General features: G+C 35.8%; 2 protein-coding genes across 3 annotated transcripts; one reads left to right on the forward strand and one right to left on the reverse strand.

Annotated features, from left to right (window-relative positions):
* Window positions 1-1,454: 1,454 nt before the first annotated feature.
* LOC128209139 (protein farnesyltransferase subunit beta-like) lies at window positions 1,455-13,117 on the reverse strand. 2 transcript variants are annotated; one of them, XM_052913034.1, is made up of 13 exons: window positions 12,946-13,117; window positions 9,330-9,397; window positions 8,178-8,259; window positions 7,929-8,020; window positions 7,514-7,563; window positions 7,229-7,325; window positions 6,853-6,936; window positions 6,046-6,132; window positions 5,342-5,471; window positions 4,981-5,122; window positions 3,295-3,406; window positions 2,798-2,912; window positions 1,455-2,100 (listed from the first exon to the last, which is right to left on the reverse strand). In XM_052913034.1, the coding sequence occupies exons 1-13, from the start codon at window positions 13,039-13,041 to the stop codon at window positions 1,990-1,992; spliced, it is 1,266 nt and encodes a 421-aa protein (XP_052768994.1). In that variant the 5' UTR covers window positions 13,042-13,117; the 3' UTR covers window positions 1,455-1,989. The 2 variants fall into 2 exon arrangements, with proteins under 2 accessions (XP_052768994.1, XP_052768995.1); XM_052913035.1 differs by lacking the exons at window positions 9,330-9,397; window positions 12,946-13,117 and adding an exon at window positions 9,108-9,148.
* LOC128209140 (F-box only protein 6-like) lies at window positions 13,052-20,614 on the forward strand. The gene is made up of 6 exons (XM_052913036.1): window positions 13,052-13,193; window positions 16,803-17,138; window positions 17,521-17,625; window positions 17,892-18,018; window positions 19,419-19,572; window positions 19,781-20,614. The coding sequence occupies exons 2-6, from the start codon at window positions 16,820-16,822 to the stop codon at window positions 19,964-19,966; spliced, it is 891 nt and encodes a 296-aa protein (XP_052768996.1). The 5' UTR covers window positions 13,052-13,193; window positions 16,803-16,819; the 3' UTR covers window positions 19,967-20,614.
* Window positions 20,615-23,687: the final 3,073 nt, after the last annotated feature.

The raw sequence follows: 23,687 nt of genomic DNA on the forward strand, positions 1-23,687 counted from the left end.
ATGAGGATCAAGCCTTGTGCATTAGTATCGGTATATTCTGCTCTGGGTAATTTTCACAGAGTTAAGGCCCTTTAATTTTTAACGGTGTTTACATATCCCGAACATGAATGCATGGATTAATTTTTATCAAGGCACAGTGACTCAACATGTTGCAATCGCATTCAAGATAGCTGACTGGCAGTCATTGGATTTTGTAGAGCAAACTACTTCCACACTTGATGCTGCATCATTGCAGGTTTTTGATACAGTACCTTCACATTTTCATCATCTTAAGCTGTTTTGGTGCTTGACATGACTACTTTTATCAATAGGATTCAAGATGGTTGAATAAGGTATTATTTTTACACATTAATTTGACCATTAATGGGTTTGAATTGTCAACCGATGGCCAGCAATCACTGAAAGTTGTGAAGTTCCTGTAAGGAAGGCATATTTAGATGGAGACATGATTTCCCTAGTTGCTGTTTGTTGGTGTGTTGTTGGATTTAGCATGCACTTTGATACATTTTGTACTAAGGTAAAAATAATTGCTTTCATATTTGCTTGAAATGGTGTAATATTATGACGGTAAATTTATTTATTTTGCACCTCAGCAACAGTTGTTTGCCCTTTGAACATTTGATAAAAATTTGGCAAAATGGAAATAGCTAAACACATATTGCTTTGAATTTTGAAACTCTTAAAGGTAGTATTTAAATTGTCAAACATTGTGGGTAGAAATCAGCTATGGTGCTCGTAAAAAATTTACAAAAGGACAAAAACAGGTCCCCTTACAGGGAATAGAAACCAAGGATCCCATTGGAAAGAAAACGACACCTCATCATGTTTGTCTCATACATTTCCAGATTAAGTAATTTATGCCCTCACAATTTTGAGCTAAGAATGTAGAGTTGCTTTTGTTTGTCTGTTCGTCCTGAAACTTTGTGTAAAGAACTCTCATACACCATTTGAGGGACTTCAATCTTGTGAAGATGATTGTTATAGAAGAATATTGTGCCGAGGAGCAGAATTATTACCCTTTGTATTTACTAGAATCTAAGATAGTAAACATACCTTGTGCAAGTCATTTGTCTTACAATGCTCTATAAACAACATTGCTTATCTGCTGAAGGTCAAGGGAAACTCGTAAGTGATAAAGAATGGCATTATGATTCAGGACAGATACGGCAAGTTGTTTTTCAGCATAGATGGTCTTTGGATTAATATCATGCTCAAAGAACAAGCAAACACTTCAAAGGAGTCTGGTAATAACAAAAAATGAATTTAAAGTCTGCAGGTAAAGATCACAATAAATGTTATATTTGTAAACCTTATATGGCCATTGTGCACCACTTTAAACTTTTTGGTTGCAAGGGCACAATGTCTTGCATACACAATATATTTTATTCATAATCATTTTGGTGCACTATTTGAAACGTTTTTGGTGCACGGAAGCACAATGTCTCAAACACACCTTGAAATTTTCATATTTTATTCCTGATTAAAGTAATGTACATGAATATGAGAGATTACAAATCTGTATTAATAAAAAAAGTTTAAAACAGTAGAGGAAATACAATTGAAGCACAATCTTACACACATGAACTGTAAATAGTTTACAAATATCACTTACAAATCACATATCTGCTAACATTAGATGTAACAAAATATAGACTATAGGATCAAAAGATGCGTACAAAAATGCAATTTTCTAAACATTGCTTGTTTATCATTTCACATTTTAATGTGATTATCTTGCCAATTCAATATGCTACATTTTTACTGTTTACATGATTAAATCATAAAACTGGCACAAATGTACATTACAATCAATTGATAGACAAAGTATTGTCTTGTCTTCCCATTACAGACAACCATGATTGTAATCCAATTTTAAAAGGACAAATACATGTATAACCAGCAAGAAAGTAACACTTTTTTTGTTCAATATTTTTAACAGCCCATGAATTGATAATTATGCTAAAAAAGAGTTTAAAGTGGTGTTTTGTATTATGTGTTGGGTGATTTAGAAGCAGATTTGGGTGGTGGCAATTGTTTGAAGAACATGTCGGCATGGACAACCTTGTCTACACACACATTGTACACTGGGTGGGTGGGGCGCTGAAATGTAATAATCATGTAATTAGTGCACATAATATTATATAAAGTATATAACTGGTTATAAAATAATATGTACATTGGCATGGGTAGCCGGGGCGAGTCCCGTAGACTGAGCACTATTTTGGTAAGAAACAGAAGAATCAGGGTTCTTACAGCTGATAATTGTAAACCCTGAAAAACAGCCATACTGGTCTGTTTGAGTATGAGCCATTCATGACCAAAGCAGGGTAAACAGGCCTAATTTAAAATTATTTCCAAAATCATTGGTATTCATTTCAAGGTACTTCCTACTGTTATTTAAGTGTCTGAACATTTGACATTTGCTGTAAAATAATCTGAAGTAAAAAGAACACCTGAAGGACACCAGTAACCTTCAAGTTAAACTTATCAAAAGTGCTTGTGGTTTAAAGAATTAGTTAACCAACATGCATAGAGCAGGAAAAGGTAAAGTACCACCTCTACAAAGATCATGTGAATTCAACAGATCATTTGAGATTCAGATTTTCTATGCAACAACACGTTGGCTATGGCCGAGTGGTTAGACTCTACATCAGGGACTTCCAATTGATCCTCACTCCACCCATGAAATACACATTTTGATTGGACGAGACAATGAAGTACATGAATAAGCGAAAATATGTACTGAACTCTATATGCCGAAAAGTACATTCTTTGACAATAAGATAGATCTACTTACTACTATATTGTTTTCATGTCCTATATTAAGCACATGGCTCAGTTTTCCACCTGCGAAATGCTGGGCTATGGACAGTCCACTCAGACAGTAGCATGTATGGTAGTAGTCCCTGGCCCTGCAATGTACATACAAAATCACTTTGTGACTGTCCAGTTGCACACAAAATTTGACTTTGTGCCTCTAAACAGGGTCTTCCTTACATTTTTTGCTACTTGGCTTGTCCCTATAGTTTCCATTGTTTTATTGAAAATATCTGAAAATGAAATATAATTTCCAGAAGTGTCATTCTCAACCTGATGAAAAGAGAAATAAATAAAAATGACCTCAGAACAATTTAATGCCTTAATATATCTTCAGTTCAGGCTACAAACTACAAATTAATATGTAAGAACCAAATTAAAATTGCAATTTGCGGTTCTTTCTTTGAAAGAGTAGAGATCCTCAACCTTACTCATATATAAATGTATGGCTGAGTTGAGTATTCTAGAATGTTTTACCTGCCAGGTTTGTCAATGAGACCCCCGCCGGGGTATTGGCAGCAAACAAGCACATACTCCTGCAGGGCCTTCTGATGGAACAGCCAGCTCTCTGCACTCAGGCTGCTGTCATCTAGGTCAGTAGGGGGAAATTAAGCATTCAGAATGTATTTTGGCTGCTGTTAGCTAGCACAGAAGGGGAAAATAAAGCAAACAGAATATACAATGGCTGCTGTCATCTAGCAAACAAGGGGAAATTAAAGCATTCAGAATGCACTTAGGCTGCTGTCATCTAGCACACAAGGGGAAATTAAAGCATTCAGAATGAATTTGGGCTGCTGCCATCTAGAAAACAAGTGGAAATTTAAGCATTCAGAATGCACTTCGGCTGCAGTCATCTAGCAAACAAGGGGAAATTAAAGCATTAAGAATGCACTAAGGCTGCTGTCATCTAGCAAACAAAGGGAAATTAAAGCATTCAGTCATCTAGCACACAAGGGTGAATTAAGCATTCAGATTGTACTTATGCTGCTGTCATCTAGCACACAAGGTGGAATTAAGCATACAGAATGTACTTAGGCTACTATCATCTATCACACAAGGGGGGAATTAAAGCATTCAGAATGTACTTACACTGCTGACATCTAGCACAAAAGGGGGAAATTAAGCATTCAGAATGTACTTAGGCTGCTGACATCAAGCACACAAGGGGGAAATTAAAGCATTCAGAATGTACTCAGGCTGCTGTCATCAAGCACACAAGGGGGAAATTAAAGTATTCAGAATGTACTTAGGCTGCTGACATCTAGCACACAAGGGGGAATTAAGCAATCAGAGTATATACTGGCTGCTGTCATCTAGCACACAAGGAGGAATTAAGCATTCAGAATGCACACAGGCTTCTGTCATCTAGCACACAAGGTGAAAATTAAAGCATTCAGAATATACTCAGACTACTGTCATCTAGCACACAAGGTGGGAATTAAGCATTCAGAATGTACTTAGGCTGCTGCCATGTAACACACAAGGGGGGAATTAAAGCATTCAGAATGTACTTAGGCTGCTGTCATCTAGCACACAAGGGAGGAATTAAAGCATTCAGAATGAACTCGGGCTGCTGTCATCTAGCACACAAGGAAGGAATTAAAGCATACAGAATGAACTCAGGCTGCTGTCATCTAGCACACAAGGGAGGAATTAAAGCATTCAGAATGAACTCAGGCTGCTGTCATCTAGCACACAAGGGATAAATTAAGCATTCAGAATGTACTCAGGCTGCTGTCATCTAGCACACAAGGGATAAATTAAGCATTCCAAATGTACTAAGGCTGCTGTCATCTAGCACACAATGGATATTTAAGCATTCAGAATGTGCAATAAATATTGGTTTTCAAAACTGCTGACATAATTCACTGAAGTACCTCGTACGCCGTATTATTATCCCGACACAAGAAATTATAGCTCTTCCTGCCTGGACATGTTTTACAGAATATGTTATGTGTACAAGGTTTTCTATAAACCAATGTTGTTTTTTGGTCATCAATTGGCTTAACATTTATAGATGGGTAATATAGACTGAATTCAATTGACAATAATGTTTTTTGTTTGTTGGCAATGACATTTCTATCAACAATAAATTGTAATCCTTTGAAAATGTATTAGAGCAAGATGATCAATCAAGCAGAAATTCCAGATTATGCAACCTACCCTTGGTGCTGTGCATGGTAAGGATCATGTGTATGAGGGGGAAGGCTCCACCCTGCCAAAAGGAGTAACAGCCATCCACCAGCTTGTTCGTACGACCCTGGAATCCTCCCTCGTAACGCATCTGACGATTGCCCGTCCAACGCTGGAATATAAATGGAAAACCTTCATACATTTTTTACATACACATACAGACATTAATTAAGCAGGAATAAGATTAAAACAAAATAACAATGAAGATGCAATTTTAATTCTAATGGCAAAGAAACTAAAAAATCGAAAGTTTAATTACAAGTATTACATTCAATTGGATTTCATCTTTTACAATGAGAAAAGTTCAAACTAAACTAAACTTTGTGCATACCAGAACATTTTTGACATCACAGAGGTTGGTCTTATTGAGGAGTGTAAGTGCAGCGAGCCCACAGAATGAATATCCACCATGGGCCTCCATCCCAGGACAGCCCGCAAAACCACCCTCGTATGTCTGACACCTGGCAAACGTTGAAGTATACACATATATAGAATTCTCATTGAGAATAACTTTGAGCTGATATGAATTATGTTTCAACACTTCTATGCACAGGGTACAGAAGGTAGAAAAAAATCAGCTCTCTATATACTTATCAAATGTTGCTCGCCCTGAGCAAATTTCTGACCACTGTGCACAAAAATGTCTGGTCAAGCTGTTTTTAAAGTAGAAACTAGTCACATACCGGTAGTCCATTTTGAGTGGCCATGAAACCCTTGGTATGGTTTAAACTATTATTTTGAGTGAGCAGATGTCATCTTAATGTATACCACTACATGAACCCAAATACATTTGATATCAATGGTGAAGAATGAATCTGAATAAATGCATGCTTGCACTATCTTACACTTGATCAGGTTAACTAACTTGAATCACATTACAAGAAAAACTGTTGGAAGATCATTTTTGTTTCACAGACTTTAATAGAACTGAATTTAAATGACAGTCACTTTTTTTTTAAATAAACTTTTACCTTCAAACCTATGTTACCATCCAATAATATTTTTTTTTTTTGTAGACAAAAGAAGTAGCCCTACCTGACAATCCATTCTGGTGTTCCATCGAACAATTCCGGGGTCATTATGTTAGTAAGTCTGGCTGCACTTGCAGCACAGTATGCCCCTCTGAAATTGTATTTGAATTAACTATAGGATAAGTCTGTAAAGTAATTATTACATGATTAAAATCATAACTATATATAAATAAGTTGTTTATTTCATAAAGGGACATAACTTCAAATAGTACATTTATTGTGTGACTACACACTGGTAATGTACCCATGAGTGAAGTATATTAAATTTATCTTTTGACAAAGTATTCAATGAAAGTAGTGCAGGATGGTGTGAGAGTACAACTCCTATGCACAAGGATAACGATGTAACGAGGCTAGCTGAGTTACCGGCTATGCATCTTGCCCGAGGGTCTGATTTTTTTATCCAGACCAGACACACAATTGATATTTTTTCTATCATACCTTAAATTACTTTTGTGTGAAAAGAATGACACAGAAAAATGCATTTTTGTATATTTCACCAAAAAGTTTGTGCGATGATGTTTCTACTAACGTCATGACGCAAAGTAATTTTTATTCACTGTGTACATCAAGAAGTTCCTTCAATAAAATGTCTTTTAGGGTTATTCTGTTTTGTTTTGAATCTATATTTCTGTAAGGTTAAGGTTTATGAAAATCATCTATTGAAATTATGCTTAAGTGTATAATTAAAAAAATAAACAGTATTGCATCACAGCGCGTGGGTAATCTAGCATGGGGGGTGCCAATTTTCCAGCACAGCTGATTTCACTGATGTCTATGCGGTGAGCTAGAATAAGAGGCGTGTGCATACCTGATGTCCTCTTCCCCGCCCTTGTGCATCTTGAAGGCCCCTTGTGTCGACCTCATACTCATCAGGAAGTCATACAGCTTCTCCCTTAACACAGGAAATACATGAAACTTGTACAGAATGGTTATACTACAGAAGTAGTGGTGTAACAACACAAGTATTAAACCTTATAAACTTTATAAGTGATCTTTACTTTGAAATGAAACAAAATAAGTGAAAAACTAACATCATTCATGCAATGGTAGTGATCATAAATATAACAGATATGAAGAAAATCTTAAATCATACAACAAGACCCTTAACAAATGAAGCTTTCATTTTCAATATATCATGCAATCGAAGCATTTCTATCGCATGACTTAATACAGTCCCCACCTACCTGTCAATAATCTGGAATGCTTCTTCTGTCCCGAGGATACACAGAGCATTCACAGCAGCATAAGTCGGGGCTAGGTGGGCATGCTGCCCAGGCCCACCTACAAAAAAACACAAAAACAGTATCATACCTATAGAGCTTCACACATAAACAGTAGGTGACTATTAGTGACTGTATGTGTTTAAAATTATTGGCTGAATCAACGCCAGTAGTTCAAACTTATACCACTAACACAAAACAGAACAAACAGAACAGTATGTACATGGATATTGACTGCAGAATACCCACCTGCAAATCCTCCAGTTTCACACTGACACTTTCCAAGGAATTTTGCAACTCTGAAAAAAATGGTACAAGTTTATATACAAAAATATTTTTCTTAGGATAATAAGTACAAATAGCTGTGCTGTTTTTTTTTTCTCAAGGTTTACTTACATATGAACTTGTATATTATATAATGTAATTTGTACTTGATCATCATATGGCATATAGAGATAAAGTTGGAAACAGTACACCTAGATGTTTGTACTCGTTTTTAACCTTGTTGTTTAGTTTTTTTTGAGTCTCAATATCAATTAGAATTGCTACATGCACTATAACCATGCCTCAAGAGTAGAGATATTTTCTTGATTTCAGACACTTTACATGTTTTAGGCACTGGAACATAAAGTCCCTGAATGTAGACATTTCTGACCCAACTCACTGAGATATGGTCTCATCACTTAATGGCTCATCCAAGAGTTCCAGAGAATGCAGAATCCAGTAACACAGCCATGGCCTGCTGGCATCCAAACACTGAAATAAATTACAATTTATTATAACATTGATAGTCTTAGACACAGATACAATAACTAATTAATTACAGTTAATTCCATTAGTTCTGATATAACTATTGATAATCAGTAATTTCTACATTTGATTGATCATATTGATACAATGAAAAGGTTTGTACCTCATAAGATGATGACAGGTTGGAAAGCCCTTTCTGAAGAAAGGCTGAATGCATTTCTCGGTCAAGTACAGGCAAAATACACCTGGAAATATATATACTTACTGCTTTGACAAACAAAAGCGTTATCATATTAAACAATTACTGCATACCATTGAGGTCAACTCGATATGATGATTTATCAGCCTGATGTTGTGATATATTGTCTAAAGCAGTTTCGGTCAATATGGTGATTTCATATATATGGGTATTTTCAATTCAAGTCAATACGTGTTATATGCTCTGCACAAGAGGCAATACGACCATTCAACAATTAGCATGTTAGCAATTCAACACTTATCAAGTTACTATGTTTAACCCAATGAGAATTGCAACACTAATATGATTTAATTAAATAATTATAATGATATGGGTTTGATTGTACAAAATGATATAATCAAAAATCATATGACATATTTTTTAGACATATAGAAGATTTTTTGCTGGTTGGAACGGTATTGAAAATTGTTTGTACATATTTACATATATTATAATTTTCAATACCGTTCCAACCAGCAAAAAAACTTATATATGTCTAAAAAATATGCAGGTTTTATTTTTAGGGCAGTCACACCAAGTCTGGTATGATAGTTAAAAAAATCATGTGTTGATTAGAAAAACAAAGAATGATATTATTGCGTCTCTTTTTCAGATGATTTATTTACAACTTACTCAGGGCCGATTTCCAAATTATTCATTTACATCTTTCTCATTGTCGATTTCCAGATGATTAATGAATAACTTCCTAATGGTCGATTTCCAGATGATTCATTAACAACTAACTCATAGTCGATTTCCAGATGATCTATTTACAACTTACTTATGGTTAATTTCCAGATGTTTTGTTTATAACTTACTCATGGTCAATTTCCTGATGATTCATTTATAAGTTACTCATGGTCGATTTCCAAATGATTCATTTACAAATTACTCATGGTCGATTTCCAGATGATTTATTTACAACTTACTCATGGTCCATTTCAAGACTATTCATTTACAACTTTCTAATGGTCGATTTTCGGCCAATTAATTTAAAACTTACTCATGGTAGATTTCCAGATGATTCATTTACAAATTACTCATAGTCGATTTCCAGATGATTCATTTAAAACTTACTCATGGTCGATTTCCAGTCTGTGTTTGAAATGAGTGTATTGTTTTTTCACTGACTCTTCTGCTTCAATCTAAAAAATAAAAAAAACATTGACACACAGTAGGACAAAAAAAATTATACAATTAAACATTACAGTAAAAATGCTTGGAAATGAGTCTATGAAACACATAGAAAAAATGTTCCCATTTGCATTATGCTTAAAAGTTTGCAGTAGGACTAGGTTTTTCAACCAAAACATCTGCCGGACTAACAAAAAAAATATGAGTCAGCCTCAATTTCTGGTAGTCACAGACTGCATTTATGGGCTACTGTATATATTAAATAGACTGCAAGGAGTATGAATGCCAAAAGTCTGTTACATATCATAACACTTGATCTAGAACGTCACATCATACACTAATTTTACATAAATTTACAATAGTCTTTACAAAATCAGTTTCTGATGAGATTTAACCAAGAAATCACTTCAAACACCACAAGCCATAGATACTTGGTACTTGTATATTTCTATTTTTAATATTGTTTAATTGTATGTAGATAATGTTCTACTATAAGGGCAAGCACAGAGAATAGTTACAGTCTGTGAAATATGTTTGTATTTTAGGAGTCATTCAAACAAAATTAAATGCAGTTTTAGTAGTCCGAATGAACATTTGGATGTCTGAATATGTTCAAGGATTATGTAAAGGATTGTAAATAAAAAATACTTTAATTTGTTTAAGTATTATTTCAATAAAGAAAGTCAGTATCGCTCAAACTTTTCTTCTACCTGTAAGTTGTTTCACTTTTGAACCCATGAGGTCACTGCACTAAGATGTCAAAGGCTAAGGAAAGTTTGTGGGCATGATAGTTCAAAACATGCATTATATGATCTGCACTGGTTACCCATAAAGGCAAGAATTAATTTTAAGATCCTCACTTTAAAAATATGTACAACTGTTCTGTTGGAAATGCTCCTCAATACCTTATTGAACTTTAGCCTAGTAAAGATTTAAAACGCACACTACGATCCTTGGAATCATCAATAGGATGCTACGTTGTGCCTTTAAATAAGAAAAAGACCTTCAGTGACAGATGTTTTAGTACTTTTGGCCCTAAGCTTTGGAATAAACTGCTTCTGTGCCTTAAACAAAGTGAGTCACTAAACATCTTCAAGAAACATTTGAAAACTCACCTTTTCAGAGATTATTATGCATTGCTCTAAAACATATACCCATGAACTATTTACCAATATTATACCTTACATAAATGTGTCCCTTCTTTGTGTATATAAAGTCGATCGGTCTGTATATCAATGTATTTTAATAAAAATCCAGTTTTTTTTTACGTCAGCGGTCCATATCATGTTTTTGGCCAGTCGGGATAACGCCAAAAATATAATTCATATAATATGGACCGCTGATGACATAAAACTGGCGAGCGCTGCTTGCAATTTTCAAACGACATTTTTTTTACTAAGTATTTTATTAGATTTGTTCAATTAAACGCCTCGGTCCATATACACCTTCGGGGGCTGACTTGCCGGTCCTTATAATGTCATGTGACCCTCAGAGGTGTGTAATATTTCTTTAATATATTGATGTGCTGTTGTCTGTTTATACGTTGGTGAACACCCATTATGTATATACATGTTGTACATCATTTGTATACTATGCATTGAACTATGTATATAATGTACTGTGTGCTAATATTCATGATTTTTTCATTGATTACTGGTTATTTAATCGTCAATTCTGTATTGCTGTATTGCTTTTATTTTCTTCTAATTCATTATTGTACAACACGGTTACCATTGAATATGTATTTATATGTAGAAATAGGTGTTTAAGCAAATAAACATGTTACAAATTTCAAGTTTCTAGCAATTCAGCTCAGGGGCGTAGCTAGGGCCTAAAATATGTGTAGGCCCGATGATTATAATAAATATTATGTGAGTTTGGGGACAGTTACATGTATATGCACATTTCACACACTCAATAAATCTTGCAATGATGTTAAAATAAAACAATATTTTGAGTTGTTGGGTGTTTGAGCAGCTATTAATTTTTGTTGCATTTTTGGGTTATTCAAATTTATCATTTCCCAAAAAAAATTGTAGGTCCGGGCCTACAAGGCCTATATGTAGCTACGCCACTGCAGCTTACCTGGCCTGACATACTTTCTGACCTTTGCCAGTGAGTAATGTTTTTCGAACAAAATGGAAATTCATCCCCATGACAGCAGTACTAAGGGTTACACTGAATTAAACACTCAAGTTTTGATGCTGCCGTCAAGGTTTTAGGTTGGTTGCAAAAACATAAATCAACAGAATATGCCCGCCCTAATTTAGGACATCAAGTTTAGTGATAAGTGGTTGTAAGTTACGCCAAATTTAGAGAGTGGGCACTGTAAATACACTTTTTGCCAATTCAAGTGTAATAACTCTGGAGTGATTAAGGCGACATGGCTGGTTATCAAACCTGACCAAGAAATTACGTCCATACACATTCTGACCAAATTTGGTGATGAATGGGAAAAGACTTCTAGTTTTTGAGCGGACAAGGCCAAGTTTTGAGGCGGCGTGGTTACAATTGACTGGTGCATTATAGTTTATACCTAGTCAATATAAAACAGCCACCTCAGAGTCTTTGACGATTTTTGTTTTGGCGACTCTACGCGTCTATATCCCACTTGTTGTTTTCCTAGCCAAGAATGACAGATCCCAGTGCTAAGTATATTGAGCGAAAAGATAACGGGCACCTGCTAGATAGTTTCAAAATGGGGATGCTTTATTGACAGAAGTTGATCTAAATTAAATTAATCATTTGTGTTTCATTAAACACTTAAGTGTAATAAGCTAAAGGTATTGGCTAAAATAATTTAAGAGTAACTTTTGTGTTTAAATTATTGAACAGTGAAGTGTTAAAGCTGCACTCTCACAGATTGAACGTTTTGACAACTTTTTTTTTTTGTCTTGAAACAAGCCAATTTTTGCGAAAATCTATTGAAACCAGTGATATAAGATTGCTGACAAAAATTTAGATCGCAGATCCTTGCATTAAAGTTAAAAAAATGATGTTTTATGCATTTTCGGATTAAGCCATAAAACATTAATTTTCAAAACGGAAATAAGAAAATCTGCGATCTGATTTTTTTTCAGCAATCTTTTATCATTGGTTTGCAGATATTTACGCAAAAATTTGCCATTTTGAAGACAAAAATAAAAAAAGTTGTAAAAATGGTATTTCTGTGAGAGTGCAGCTTTAAGTAATGTGGAGTAACAGTGAGTTGATGAATAGATTTTACATTGGTATGGATCAGTTGACTTGTGGCGTTTAGGGAACAAAATGAATATCCAAATGTTAAAAAGTTCCCAAAACGCGCATTACTGTGGCTAGTTTATACCAATACACATTTGAGTGTAATTGGACAAAAGCTTCATTTAATGAGTGGACAAGACCAATTTTAGCTTTTTTCTTGAGTTACAGGGTTATTACCCTCGAGTGACCTGAGCGATTTGGCTGGTTAACGAACTTGTCCAAGATATTGATATTACTGATTCAGACTGAGCTTTCTCCACAAAACAACGGGTCGCGAAAATATATTACAAATAAAACAATTAACATTTGGAGTCATTACCTGCTCTTCTGATGAAAGTGTTTGATTTTTATCGTCATTGAATTTATTTTTCTCCTCAAAAGATGAATCACAACACCTAAAAGTATGCAATTCCATGCTATTGACGTTTTCAGCTGGAAAGTCTGTGTCAGAAGATGCTTGCACACCGTCTCAAAAATGACGGATGAAGGAATATAGCCCTAATGGGAAAATCTACTTTCTCTATCTGTAACTTGAGTATTTTGTAATACTTTGATTCTGAAAAGCAGGTATGTATTGATTCAATTTTTTTATTCAGTGTTGTTCTTATGTACAGTATTTGATAATGACTTGTAAACATTTTTAGTTTTAATTCTTGTTAAAAAAAATGAAAAAAAATAACATTTAATTTTTAAAACCACCGTTACTGTATAAACTAAATGTAGCCCTGGGTTATCTCTGAGAGAAAGAATATTGGTCACAGGTAATAAAAGCGATATTTTGGTACTTAATATTAATAAAAAAATTTTTATAAAGGCTAATATTTTTTTAATCTGTTGTTTTATCATTTAAGTCAAATGAGTTAAACATGATAATGCATTAATGCACCAGACAGTTGTAACCACGGCCCCTCCCAGGTCAGGGGGTATGCCGGGGATAGCCGTGGAAATGGGCCTTGTCTTTACCTTCCAGGTGGCCCCGCAGTGCTGTAGTGAATGCGGTGTTTTGTCTTCGTGCCAAAAATAGTAGGGAATGGGCCTTACCCATTCAAAGTCCCCCCTATTCGGTGGACCTGGGGAGGCCATGGTTACAATTGACTGGTGCATAAAAATTTCGAAAAAAAAGTTAGCATCAGGTGATTTTTAGTTATTTTATACTTGAACTCGAGCAAGACCCAGTTAAGCGAGGGTTCAGATAAGATCGTTATTCATATGAGGTTTTGGAGCCAGGGTAATAGTATAAAAGGCAGACAGTCAGAAAAATGGCCACTTCACTTGACCTCACAGAGCTGTCTGCTAGTACAGACTGCCAGTACATTTTTTCAAATATTCAAATAATTAACAAACAAATATATTGCTAAAACCTGCAAGATGGTTTATTGAATGTATCATATACATATCTGGTGAAATTCAAGTATCACAAACAGTTATAAATACTACTTTCAAATAAAAAATTTCATAACTGTCAAACAAATTCAAATTTCCCAGCAATGTTGATTGACAGATCTTGAAAGTTCATGACCCTCTAGCAGCCAACTGAATTTCACTACCAATTCCTGTTTACTACAGGTTTACTATCATAGTATGAGTATGTAACTGCCATATGTGAGAAACATCCATTATCTGGGGTGGTATAAACTATCAAATGGCTTATTATTACGCAATTCCTGGAAGTTTTGGTCAAGGTATATGAGACTAAAAATATTTATCTAATCTCAAATGAGAAACCAATGGACAAATTCTTCTGTACCACTCTATAAGAATCATATAACACCACCAGCCATGTAAATGTTTACAATTACAACTGCTGACCAGAACAGACCTCATAAACCTGATTAACCACGCCTTCTCTGCCAAATAGGCTTAATTGCTGTCCGGTAGGATATTATGACCCGGCCTTAAAGTCTAGCGACAATAATGGGCATTAAGTGAACTACTTAACATTTGGACATTCAATATATTCTCTTAGCGTAGAGTCACCAAATAAAAAATCTTCAAAGGCTCTGAAGGGGCTGTTGATGTGGACTAGATTAAGTGCACAGACAGAATGTAACCCTGGTTTTAGCTACAAATGACCCTGGCCAAGTATTTAATATTGATCTTATCCTTATCATTAGACATGCTTCAATGATTCCATTCAGCCTATTAGTCAGCCCCTGGTTCTTTAACCTGCACCAGTGTATAGCACTGTCACCTGGGACCTGTCCTGGAAGATGATTAGTATTTTTGAGTGGTGCTGCTGGGATTCAAACCAGCAACCGCTTGACTGACAGTCAAGTGTGTTACCAAAAGACAACTGTGAGATCCGCCACATCAACCTGGATATTGTGCCCCTTTAAAATCAAAGTCACACTTGGAGGTCTGAATTAAGCCTTTAGGGATTTCATTGTTATAATTTGTGTCTCAGCTGTAAATCAGACATGATAATGTAGAGCAGCACACAAACAGTATTACATGTAATATTTTTAGATAACATTTAAGAGTTTAGTGAGGCTTACAGGGATTTCATGGAAATAATGATCTGTTACTGTATCATAAGTTTTACTTTGTCACTTTCAATCAGATTAAGATGTCACTTTCAATCAGATTAAGATCAAACTTCAAGAATTTTACAGCAGCTTGGGAATGTTTTTCACTTGCCATTCCTGCTTTTGCTTCATAAAGCAATTACTTAGAGGTAAAATAATGGATTTCTATTGTAACAATTTGTGTTGAACACATACAACTATGTGTGTTTTTCTTTCGACAAGTATTTTGTTTAGGTGTTACGACTTTATTTTTTCAATTTTTTCAATTAACATTTTTTTGCAGTGACCAATAGGTGTAATATCAAAATAACATGATACATATCATACCTCCTCTAAGCAATACTTGCAAAGTATTTTTCCTATCATGCTAGATTAATTATAAGTTTTTGTTGTGTTTTTTTTTTTACAAACTACACGTTGATGTACAAAGCTGCTATTCCCTTGTATATTTTGCTACTTACAATTTTGCTACTTCAATGCATAGGATTACCCTTTAAGCTATACTGTTGAAACAACTAACCATTTTACAGTGGTATATCAACTAGTGGAACCGTGTGCGTGTGGACTGGCCGTACAGCCGGTAAAACTTGTTGGTGTTATCACTGTTCATGATGCTCTAATCCTATTTTCTTATTTGTATTTGTATGCATGCTCCAATATGTGTTCATTTTAACATATATGTACTTTTATTTCCAGGTCACAAGCTCATTGTTATTGTTATTTGATATGTTATGTATGTTTGTTATTCATGTCGGAAATAGCTCATTGAGCTAATGTTTCTTGTTAACACATATCCAACTTTAAATTAAGATTCTTGTATCTTGTAGACTCAGCTGCAACTTTGTCACTTTTAATTGGATTTTAATCAACTTTTAAAAATAGTGGTGCAGCTTAGAAACATTCAATCTCCTGTCTCAAAGGCCAAGGCCACACTTAGTGGTCATAATTATCTTTCAATCAAAATGATCAAATATGCGCATAACATGATTGCTCCCTCTGCAAAGGTCAAGGTCATGCTTAATTGTAAATGGTTTAGGGATTATTAAGTTGTTACTTTTAATTGGATTTCAATTAAACTTCACATATTCGTAGAATGACACGAAAAGGTGAGTCCTGCATAGCAAGTGTACTCTCAACACAAAGGTCAACATCAAACTGAGTGGTCATTGGTAACCAAATAGGGATTTCATGGTAATAATTTGTGTCTCAGCTGTGACCTTATCTCAGAAAGTGTGTCAAAAATCATCCAACTTTATGTCCATCGTCATATAATACAAATTCAACAAGGCCAAATTGGGGCCACTTGGCGTGTGTTTATGACAGCTCTTGTTCTTAATAATGCTTGTGACACATTTTGGGCAAACACTTGGTTTAAAAATCCGGCATTCATTATCAAAATATAATAAAACATATAACAGTCTTGTAGTAAGCATGTCTTCCTTGATTCTGTTATATACATGAATCTTTTTTGATTTTTGGCATGTTAATTCAGCCTATAGAAGTTAATTCATGACTCTGTAAGAAGCCAAAGCATTTAAGTGCATAAACATAGTAAAAAACAAAAATGACTAGGCCTTCATAGTGTTCTTGTCTGAGTTATGCCTTTTAAACATATGTTCTATTTATATAATCATTTTAGTTTTCTTTACAGTGTAGCGGTGGATAACCATGGGCGTGGCTTCATCCAGTAAACCCAGTGACTCACATAAGTGGGTTCAGATTCTTAACAATTTTCCTGATGACATTTTGTTTGAGATTCTGTTAAGGGTGCCCACCAGAGACCTTGTGAAGTCTTGTGTCTATGTGTGCAAACAGTGGCATGACACTATTGCATCCAGGTCATTTTGGAAGGAAAAATGTATTCAAGACAGGATTTTTTCACAGCACTGCTGGGATCATTTAGGCAACCGTGATGAAAATTATAAGAGACTTTACATTAAACATCCATATGAAAGAAATTTAATAAAGAATCCAGATGCTTCGAAAGGCAAGCAAATACAAATATTTTCATCCTATTAAGACATAAATGAGAAAATATGTATTGGTAAATCAGTGTGGCAAATGTAGCTTACATACCAAATGGTATGTATGTCATAGTTTTACCACATGGACAGATGAAAAGAACATAAACTATTTTTTAAAATCAATGATTTAAATAACTCACTGTTAAAATATTAATATGATTGTAAGGGTTAGGAAATAATGGGCTTTCTTGAATCAGAATATTAAAGTTTAAATGTATAAATTAATTACATATGTCTGACCAATGTTTTGTAAATAGATGGACCATGCATTTAAGATTGATTATTTTAATGAATTTCAGGTTACTTAGCTTCTTTACTTACTGATAATTCTTTTATGTATTAAAGAATTGTCGGAATGGCAAGTAGTCTATAATGGTGGGAATGGCTGGAGGATGGAGACCGAGCCAATTGGATCCGACCCTGTCTCTCGGTTCAATGATGAATGCAAAGGTTTGTTACTTTCAACAATTCCACAGCCAATTTTAGCAAGGGATTTCAATTACATTTTTAAGCAGACAAAGTAAGGGTTTGATGATTTATTTTTGGGACCATAAGCAAGAAGAGTTGAATCTTTGTAAAAATTGCTTGGTATTTCTTGATTTGGGTTGAAAAACAGCAGTAAAAATTAAATAAACTACTTTATAGTATGATAAACTATGAATGCATTGCTTTGACTGAAAGCTGTCTTGTCTTCATTTGTCATGTTATTTTTACAGGTACGGTTGGATGCTGGGTATCCTCATATGGCAAATGTGCCAAGTACCAGGTGGTAGACCTAATGGCCGCAGGCTGCAGTGAATATGTGTTGGACCACATCCGGCCAGCAATACATGTGTCTGAGTGGTCAGTCATTACATCAATTTTACTAGTAGTTTGATTTCACTTAGATTATAACCTATATTTCCAGCCATTGAATAATAATAAGGTTCTCTGCCTTCTATAAACATAAATTCTGCTATATATATATAATATATATAAAATATTGTAATTTAAATCAGACCCAGGAAGGGGTAGCTGGCTTCACCCTCTCCACATTCTTTATCATTTAAGAATTAACACAATATATTCTAACTGTACCATACAGATGCAAACTGTAGAATAATAGGAAAACCGGTTTCATTGATAGCCAATCACAAAAATGAAAGTGCCATGTAAAATCTGCCAAAAAGTAATGGTTGATCTGTTGATTCATGTCTTTCTGTTGTACAGTGTGTACACATTTCATATTGGATGATCCCAGTTTTAAGGGGGTTTAAACATGCAGGAGTTAAAGTTGTTAGAGCAGGACCGGGACCAAAAAATCATGGAAAGATTGCCTGACTTCGAAGCCAGGTGGGAGCCTCCAGTGAGGGACATTTTATGTTTGAGGACATTCCTCTCGCGCCTACACCTAGTACCCCCAGGATGCCTAGCACTCCCTTTACACCAATTCGGATGCAGCTGCTGAAGACCATCATTGGGGATGTGGGGTTTTGGATAATAACGCCAAGAGAGGTCTTAAGCAATGATGAGCCCGATGGTTAAAAGACGGCACAGGACACATCAATTCTAAAAAGAGTGACCCCGACGAGTTTAGTAGACATTGCTTAGCAAAACAGTCTTAACTCAAAGAGTTATTTTGCAAAAACCTTTTTAATTGTTTGTGTCAGCTTGGAGATTTGTATATGAAAAATGTGAGTGGGAAAGTGAGCTAGGGAATGCAGAATGGATGTATTCCCAATGAGAAGGTTGATGCGATACGCACAGAGGTGGATTTTTAAATATCATAGCATAGCACAAACGATTACCAGGAGAAGACATTCCGTCGTGTGCAAGACAAATACATGTTTGTCAAGGGTCAAGGTCACACTCAAGGGTCATTTTGCCTTCTATTTGGGCTTACCCAGGCTGTAACTTGGCCATGCAAGTGGCCTTGGGAATTTATTAAATTAAACAGCTTGAATGAGAAAAGGGCATGTAGCATGCAATTTTGATATATAGGTGGGTCAACTTTTCAACAATCAATTCAAGGTTAAAGAGCATTCTTTCTCAGAACTGTTCATTATTGCAGGTTCAAAAAAATATATTTGTCTGTATTAAGCATTTCATACTGATCTCCATAAGAGCAGGATATGGTGCAGCACTCTTCCATCGCTGTTTATGTTTATATTTAACTTTAGTATATAGAATTCTGTTTTGTATAATTGTATGTTTATGAAAGTAACTCAATAGTCTTAGAAAATATAACACCATGGTATTGGCAGGTATGCTGCTCGGTTTGACTGTGGGGCTGTGTACAAGATGAAGGTAGTTCTCCTGTCAGAGAAGACAGGGGAGTTTTGGTCAGCTTCATCAAAAGATACCAACTGCAGATACTCTTTTAAAGAAACTTTACCGTCAGGCAGAGCTTGGTTTCAGGTGAGAGCTATTAGGTCTTTCACTAACACCCAGTGAAAGTCATTTCTTGAAGAAAATAGTTATGTACTGGACATTAAATTGGAGTTAGCCAATTATAGATTTTTTTACTTATGGAATGCATTGCTTCGTACAATGTTTGCACTACTACCAATGCCCTGACGTAAATATTTTCAGACCGAAATGTTTACTTTCTGTCCCTCCATTTCAGGCCAAGCATACGTTCACTGACTATCCTACGGGCATACGATATGTAGGTTTTTACCATGAGGGCAAGGACACACAATTCTGGGCAGGTCATTTTGGGGCCAAAATGACCCTTGCATCTGTGATATTGGACTTTTCACATGTCGCTGGTCTGGCAGATTCATGTGATGGTGGTTCAAAACAATCTTGAGATTGAGGATATATGAAGACTTGAAGAAAGAAAGTGTGTTCTAGTTAGCTCTACCTCATCCGCATCATGTAATAGGTAAACCTGTAACCCTTACCTTACAGCTCTGCTTGACAAAGATGACATGTTTGTAGAAATTTTATTTAGGAAATCAAAGCATATATATACTACTTCTTGTAAGAAAACATCAGAAGTACATTCTATGTTAGTATCAATAATTGAATGGCTTGCCAGTCAATACATTTAGTCCAAACCACGGATCTATAACTGTGTTGAAACTATTGAGGAAAATTTAAAACTTGAATTTTCAACCAAAGTAGAAGTGATACATTAATAGTTATATACCTTGTAATTAATTGAAAAGTAATTTTATATACTGTAATCTGATTTCGTCAAATTCCGTTGTTTCTAGTTATTTTTTATTTAAATTTGTCTGATCACAAACCAAATCATTAACAAGCACTGATATCGCCACTCTTTGTCACTTGACATGTTATATTATATGTATTTGCATCAATAGTATTTGATAGTAAATTATTTACTGTGTACTCTTGTTTAAAACATTATTCAGTGAGCACACATGACAATTTTACCACAAAATTTTAATATTAACAAAATTATTACACACGAAATAAAAACTAACAAAACGTGGATATATGTTTACTTTTGTTGATGGAAACCTTTAGACACATACATATCTACATATGTATGAACCATATTTATCAAAAACCTAAGTAGTGGCAAGTTTTGGCCGCAGCGTGACGTAAAATCCCGTCGGTCGTAAGACCGCCGGTTGAAGCATTCTAAATGCTTGTAAATGTAAAATAAGAAAAACTGTTCACAGATGTTAAACCTAACAGTTGTACATGAGCTGGGCTCTATAGCTCAAACTAATATTTATGCGAGCTGGCACTAGCTCGGGAGCCGGCACTGGCTCTGACAAAACAACGTTAGCCTTGACACATGGTACAATATCAGGAATGACCTTCCCGACGGCCATGCAAGACTAAACTAACTTGCACAACACGTTTCCTGACTATATTTAAAAATTGGTGGACTGTAACCTCTAAACCAATGTAAAAGATATGAGACCGGAGCCACGCTAAACGCTGATAGAGGTCACAAATCCAGTAGTCATTATTTTTTAGTCAATAAATGATTTATTATATTAAACTTATTACTATTTATGTGGCAACGGTCAACCAACCGACAGAATTTTACGCCACAATAAATTTAATGAAATAAATTTATCCTCCAAAATTCTGATGCCTTAGGTCACGCAAATGATCGGTTGTTTTGGACATGTTTTTAAGGATGTCCTTCATTGAATCTAAATAAAACTTTAGTCCGACGTCCGAGAGATGCACCCCGTCGGACAGATAAAACCCCGGTGTAGTAGAATCAATATCGATCGACAGAACATCGAACGCGCCCGTAAGCCTAACCCAGCTCCTACCATGTCTGTTTAAGCGGTTTCTTTTGGCTATAATTATTTATTTTTTTAGTAAGACTGTGTGCGCCAGTCCATGCGGTCCAAAATGTCAACTGAAATTATTATTACGTTTGGAAAGGCCGCTCTAAGATAGCGGATTTCCTTTGCGATTTGGTTTGAAATTACGTTACAGGGAGCCTGGGTTAAGTCATTTCCCCCGAGATGTATGACTAAGATCTTTGGTGGAGAACACAAGAGAACCTGCGTTTCGAACGACCTCCTGAATTTAGGTCAGGTGAGGCCGCCGACTCCTCACCAGGAAATTGACGCGGGAAGCTTCAGATCTGGTATACCCCTCGATCGAGCTCTCTCGCCGGCCCGGCATGTGTATGAGGTTTTATCTCCTAACCTATTTCCCCGGGCCGTCTAATTCAACGTGTCCTAATCCTCATACTATAAAATACATATACTCAAGTAATGACCCTAAATGGCATCTTCAGATCGGCGTGTCTATATTCTTATGTATCGCTTGAACGAATCCGACGACCACCGACCAAGTTTCATTATCATATCATGAGGACATCCATGTGCCGCGAGATCAGTAGCCCTACCTATACGGAAGCTATGCGTTTTGTAAACGCTTGTGTCAAGTCCCGCGCGTTTAATACATTTTTTATACGCCCGAAGGGTCGTATTATGTTATGGCCTCCATCGTCTGTCTGTCCGTCTGTCCGTCCGTTAGCAATTCCGTGTCCGGGCCATAACTTGGTAACTAATAAAGCGATTTTCAAATAACTTTATACAAAGCATCATTACATTAAAAGGATGTGTCGCGCGCAATTTCCAGGTCCATACCTCAAACACTAGAATCACCATGGGGGGACGTTAGCAATTCCATGTCCAGGTCATAACTGGGTTACTACTAAAGCAATTTTCAAATAACTTTATACAAATCATCTCTACATTAAAAGGATTTGTCAAGCATGCTTTCCAGGTCCGTACCTCAAAGGCTAATTTCACTGGGGGGGCGTTAGCAATTCCGTGTCCGGGCCATAACTTGGTAACGAATAAAGCGATTTTCAAATAACTTCATACAAATCATCACTACAATAAAAGGATGTGTCGCGCGCAATTTCCAGGTCCATGCCTCAAAGACTAGAATCACCATGGGGTGCGTTAGCAAATCCGTGTCCGGGCCACAACTTGGTCACTAATAAAGTCATTTTCAAATAACTTTATACAAAGCATCAATACATTAAAAGGATGTGTCGCGCGCAATTTCCAGGTGAACCTCAAACACTAGAATCACCACGGGGGACGTTAGCAATTCCATGTCCAGGCCATAACTGGGTTACTACTAAAGCAATTTTCAAATAACTTTATACAAATCATCTCTACATTAAAAGGATTTGTCAAGCATGCTTTCCAGGCCCGTACCTCAAAGGCTAATTTCACTGTGGAGCGTTAGCAATTCCGTTTCAATATTGGAAGTTTAAGCCTTTGTTGTAAACACTTCACACCTAGTAAGCAGTATACTAGCATAACCTAAATGTTTATTAAAGACCTCAAGCCGAATCTTCTTCGGGCGTATAATGCTCCGTTTCGCGGTGCTCTTGTCTAAGACTGCAGTAACTTGTTGCCTAGTAACGGGTGCGGCGTCCATTTGCGCTACAGCCAGGTAATCAGTAACGGCTTTAACAGGGCATGGCCCAATGCTTTGTTTGGGTATTTTAAAGGTGATAGGAGGACCGTGTTGACTAGTTTTGGATCTGACCAAGCGTACGCCTATTCTTATTCCGTCCTCAAATAAGAACAAATCACCCCCGCGTATTTGGTTACCTGCGCATGCGTTTGCAGGGACGACTAGCTCGCTAATGCGGAAAAGCCCAAAGTATGCCAACGTAAAAATAGCTTTGAATAATATAGATTCGAATGCATCATAACACACAAAAGGAAGTGCCTCCGTTATTGAAATGAGAATACAAAGTGTGATTGGGGGCCTTTTGTCGGCTTCTTCCGGGTGTCGACCTGCCCTGCTACATCCCTCTAACAGTTTGTTTACAACAAAAACTGTAGAAAAATCCTTAAAATTCAGGGGTGCGTTTCAATAAAGGATTTTAGTCGTAACTTCAATTATCTTAAACCTGTATAAAGATTAACAATACATGTACATCGATTATTTTTATTTACTCAATTTGGTGTTCATTTTCAATGCTGACTCGAGTTCAATTCACTCAAATATGTAATAAAATAATGAAACTATGACACTAAGATAATTTCAATTTACGATAA

Source organism: Mya arenaria, chromosome 11, assembly GCF_026914265.1.
Source record: "Mya arenaria isolate MELC-2E11 chromosome 11, ASM2691426v1".
Taxonomy (NCBI): domain Eukaryota; kingdom Metazoa; phylum Mollusca; class Bivalvia; order Myida; family Myidae; genus Mya; species Mya arenaria.

Excerpts from the sequence above, each read along its gene's own strand:
- LOC128209139 (XM_052913034.1), bottom strand. The coding sequence starts at position 13,041 with ATGGAATTGCATACTTTTAGGTGTTGTGATTCATCTTTTGAGGAGAAA. Across the intron at positions 8,260-9,329 it reads AGACTGGAAATCGACCATGA|GTGTATTTTGCCTGTACTTG; the intron begins GTAAGTTTTAAA and ends ATATATTTCCAG. Across the intron at positions 2,913-3,294 it reads CTCATTGACAAACCTGGCAG|GGCCAGGGACTACTACCATA; the intron begins GTAAAACATTCT and ends TGTACATTGCAG.
- LOC128209140 (XM_052913036.1), top strand. The coding sequence starts at position 16,820 with ATGGGCGTGGCTTCATCCAGTAAACCCAGTGACTCACATAAGTGGGTT. Across the intron at positions 17,626-17,891 it reads GTTCAATGATGAATGCAAAG|GTACGGTTGGATGCTGGGTA; the intron begins GTTTGTTACTTT and ends TTATTTTTACAG. Across the intron at positions 18,019-19,418 it reads GCAATACATGTGTCTGAGTG|GTATGCTGCTCGGTTTGACT; the intron begins GTCAGTCATTAC and ends TGGTATTGGCAG.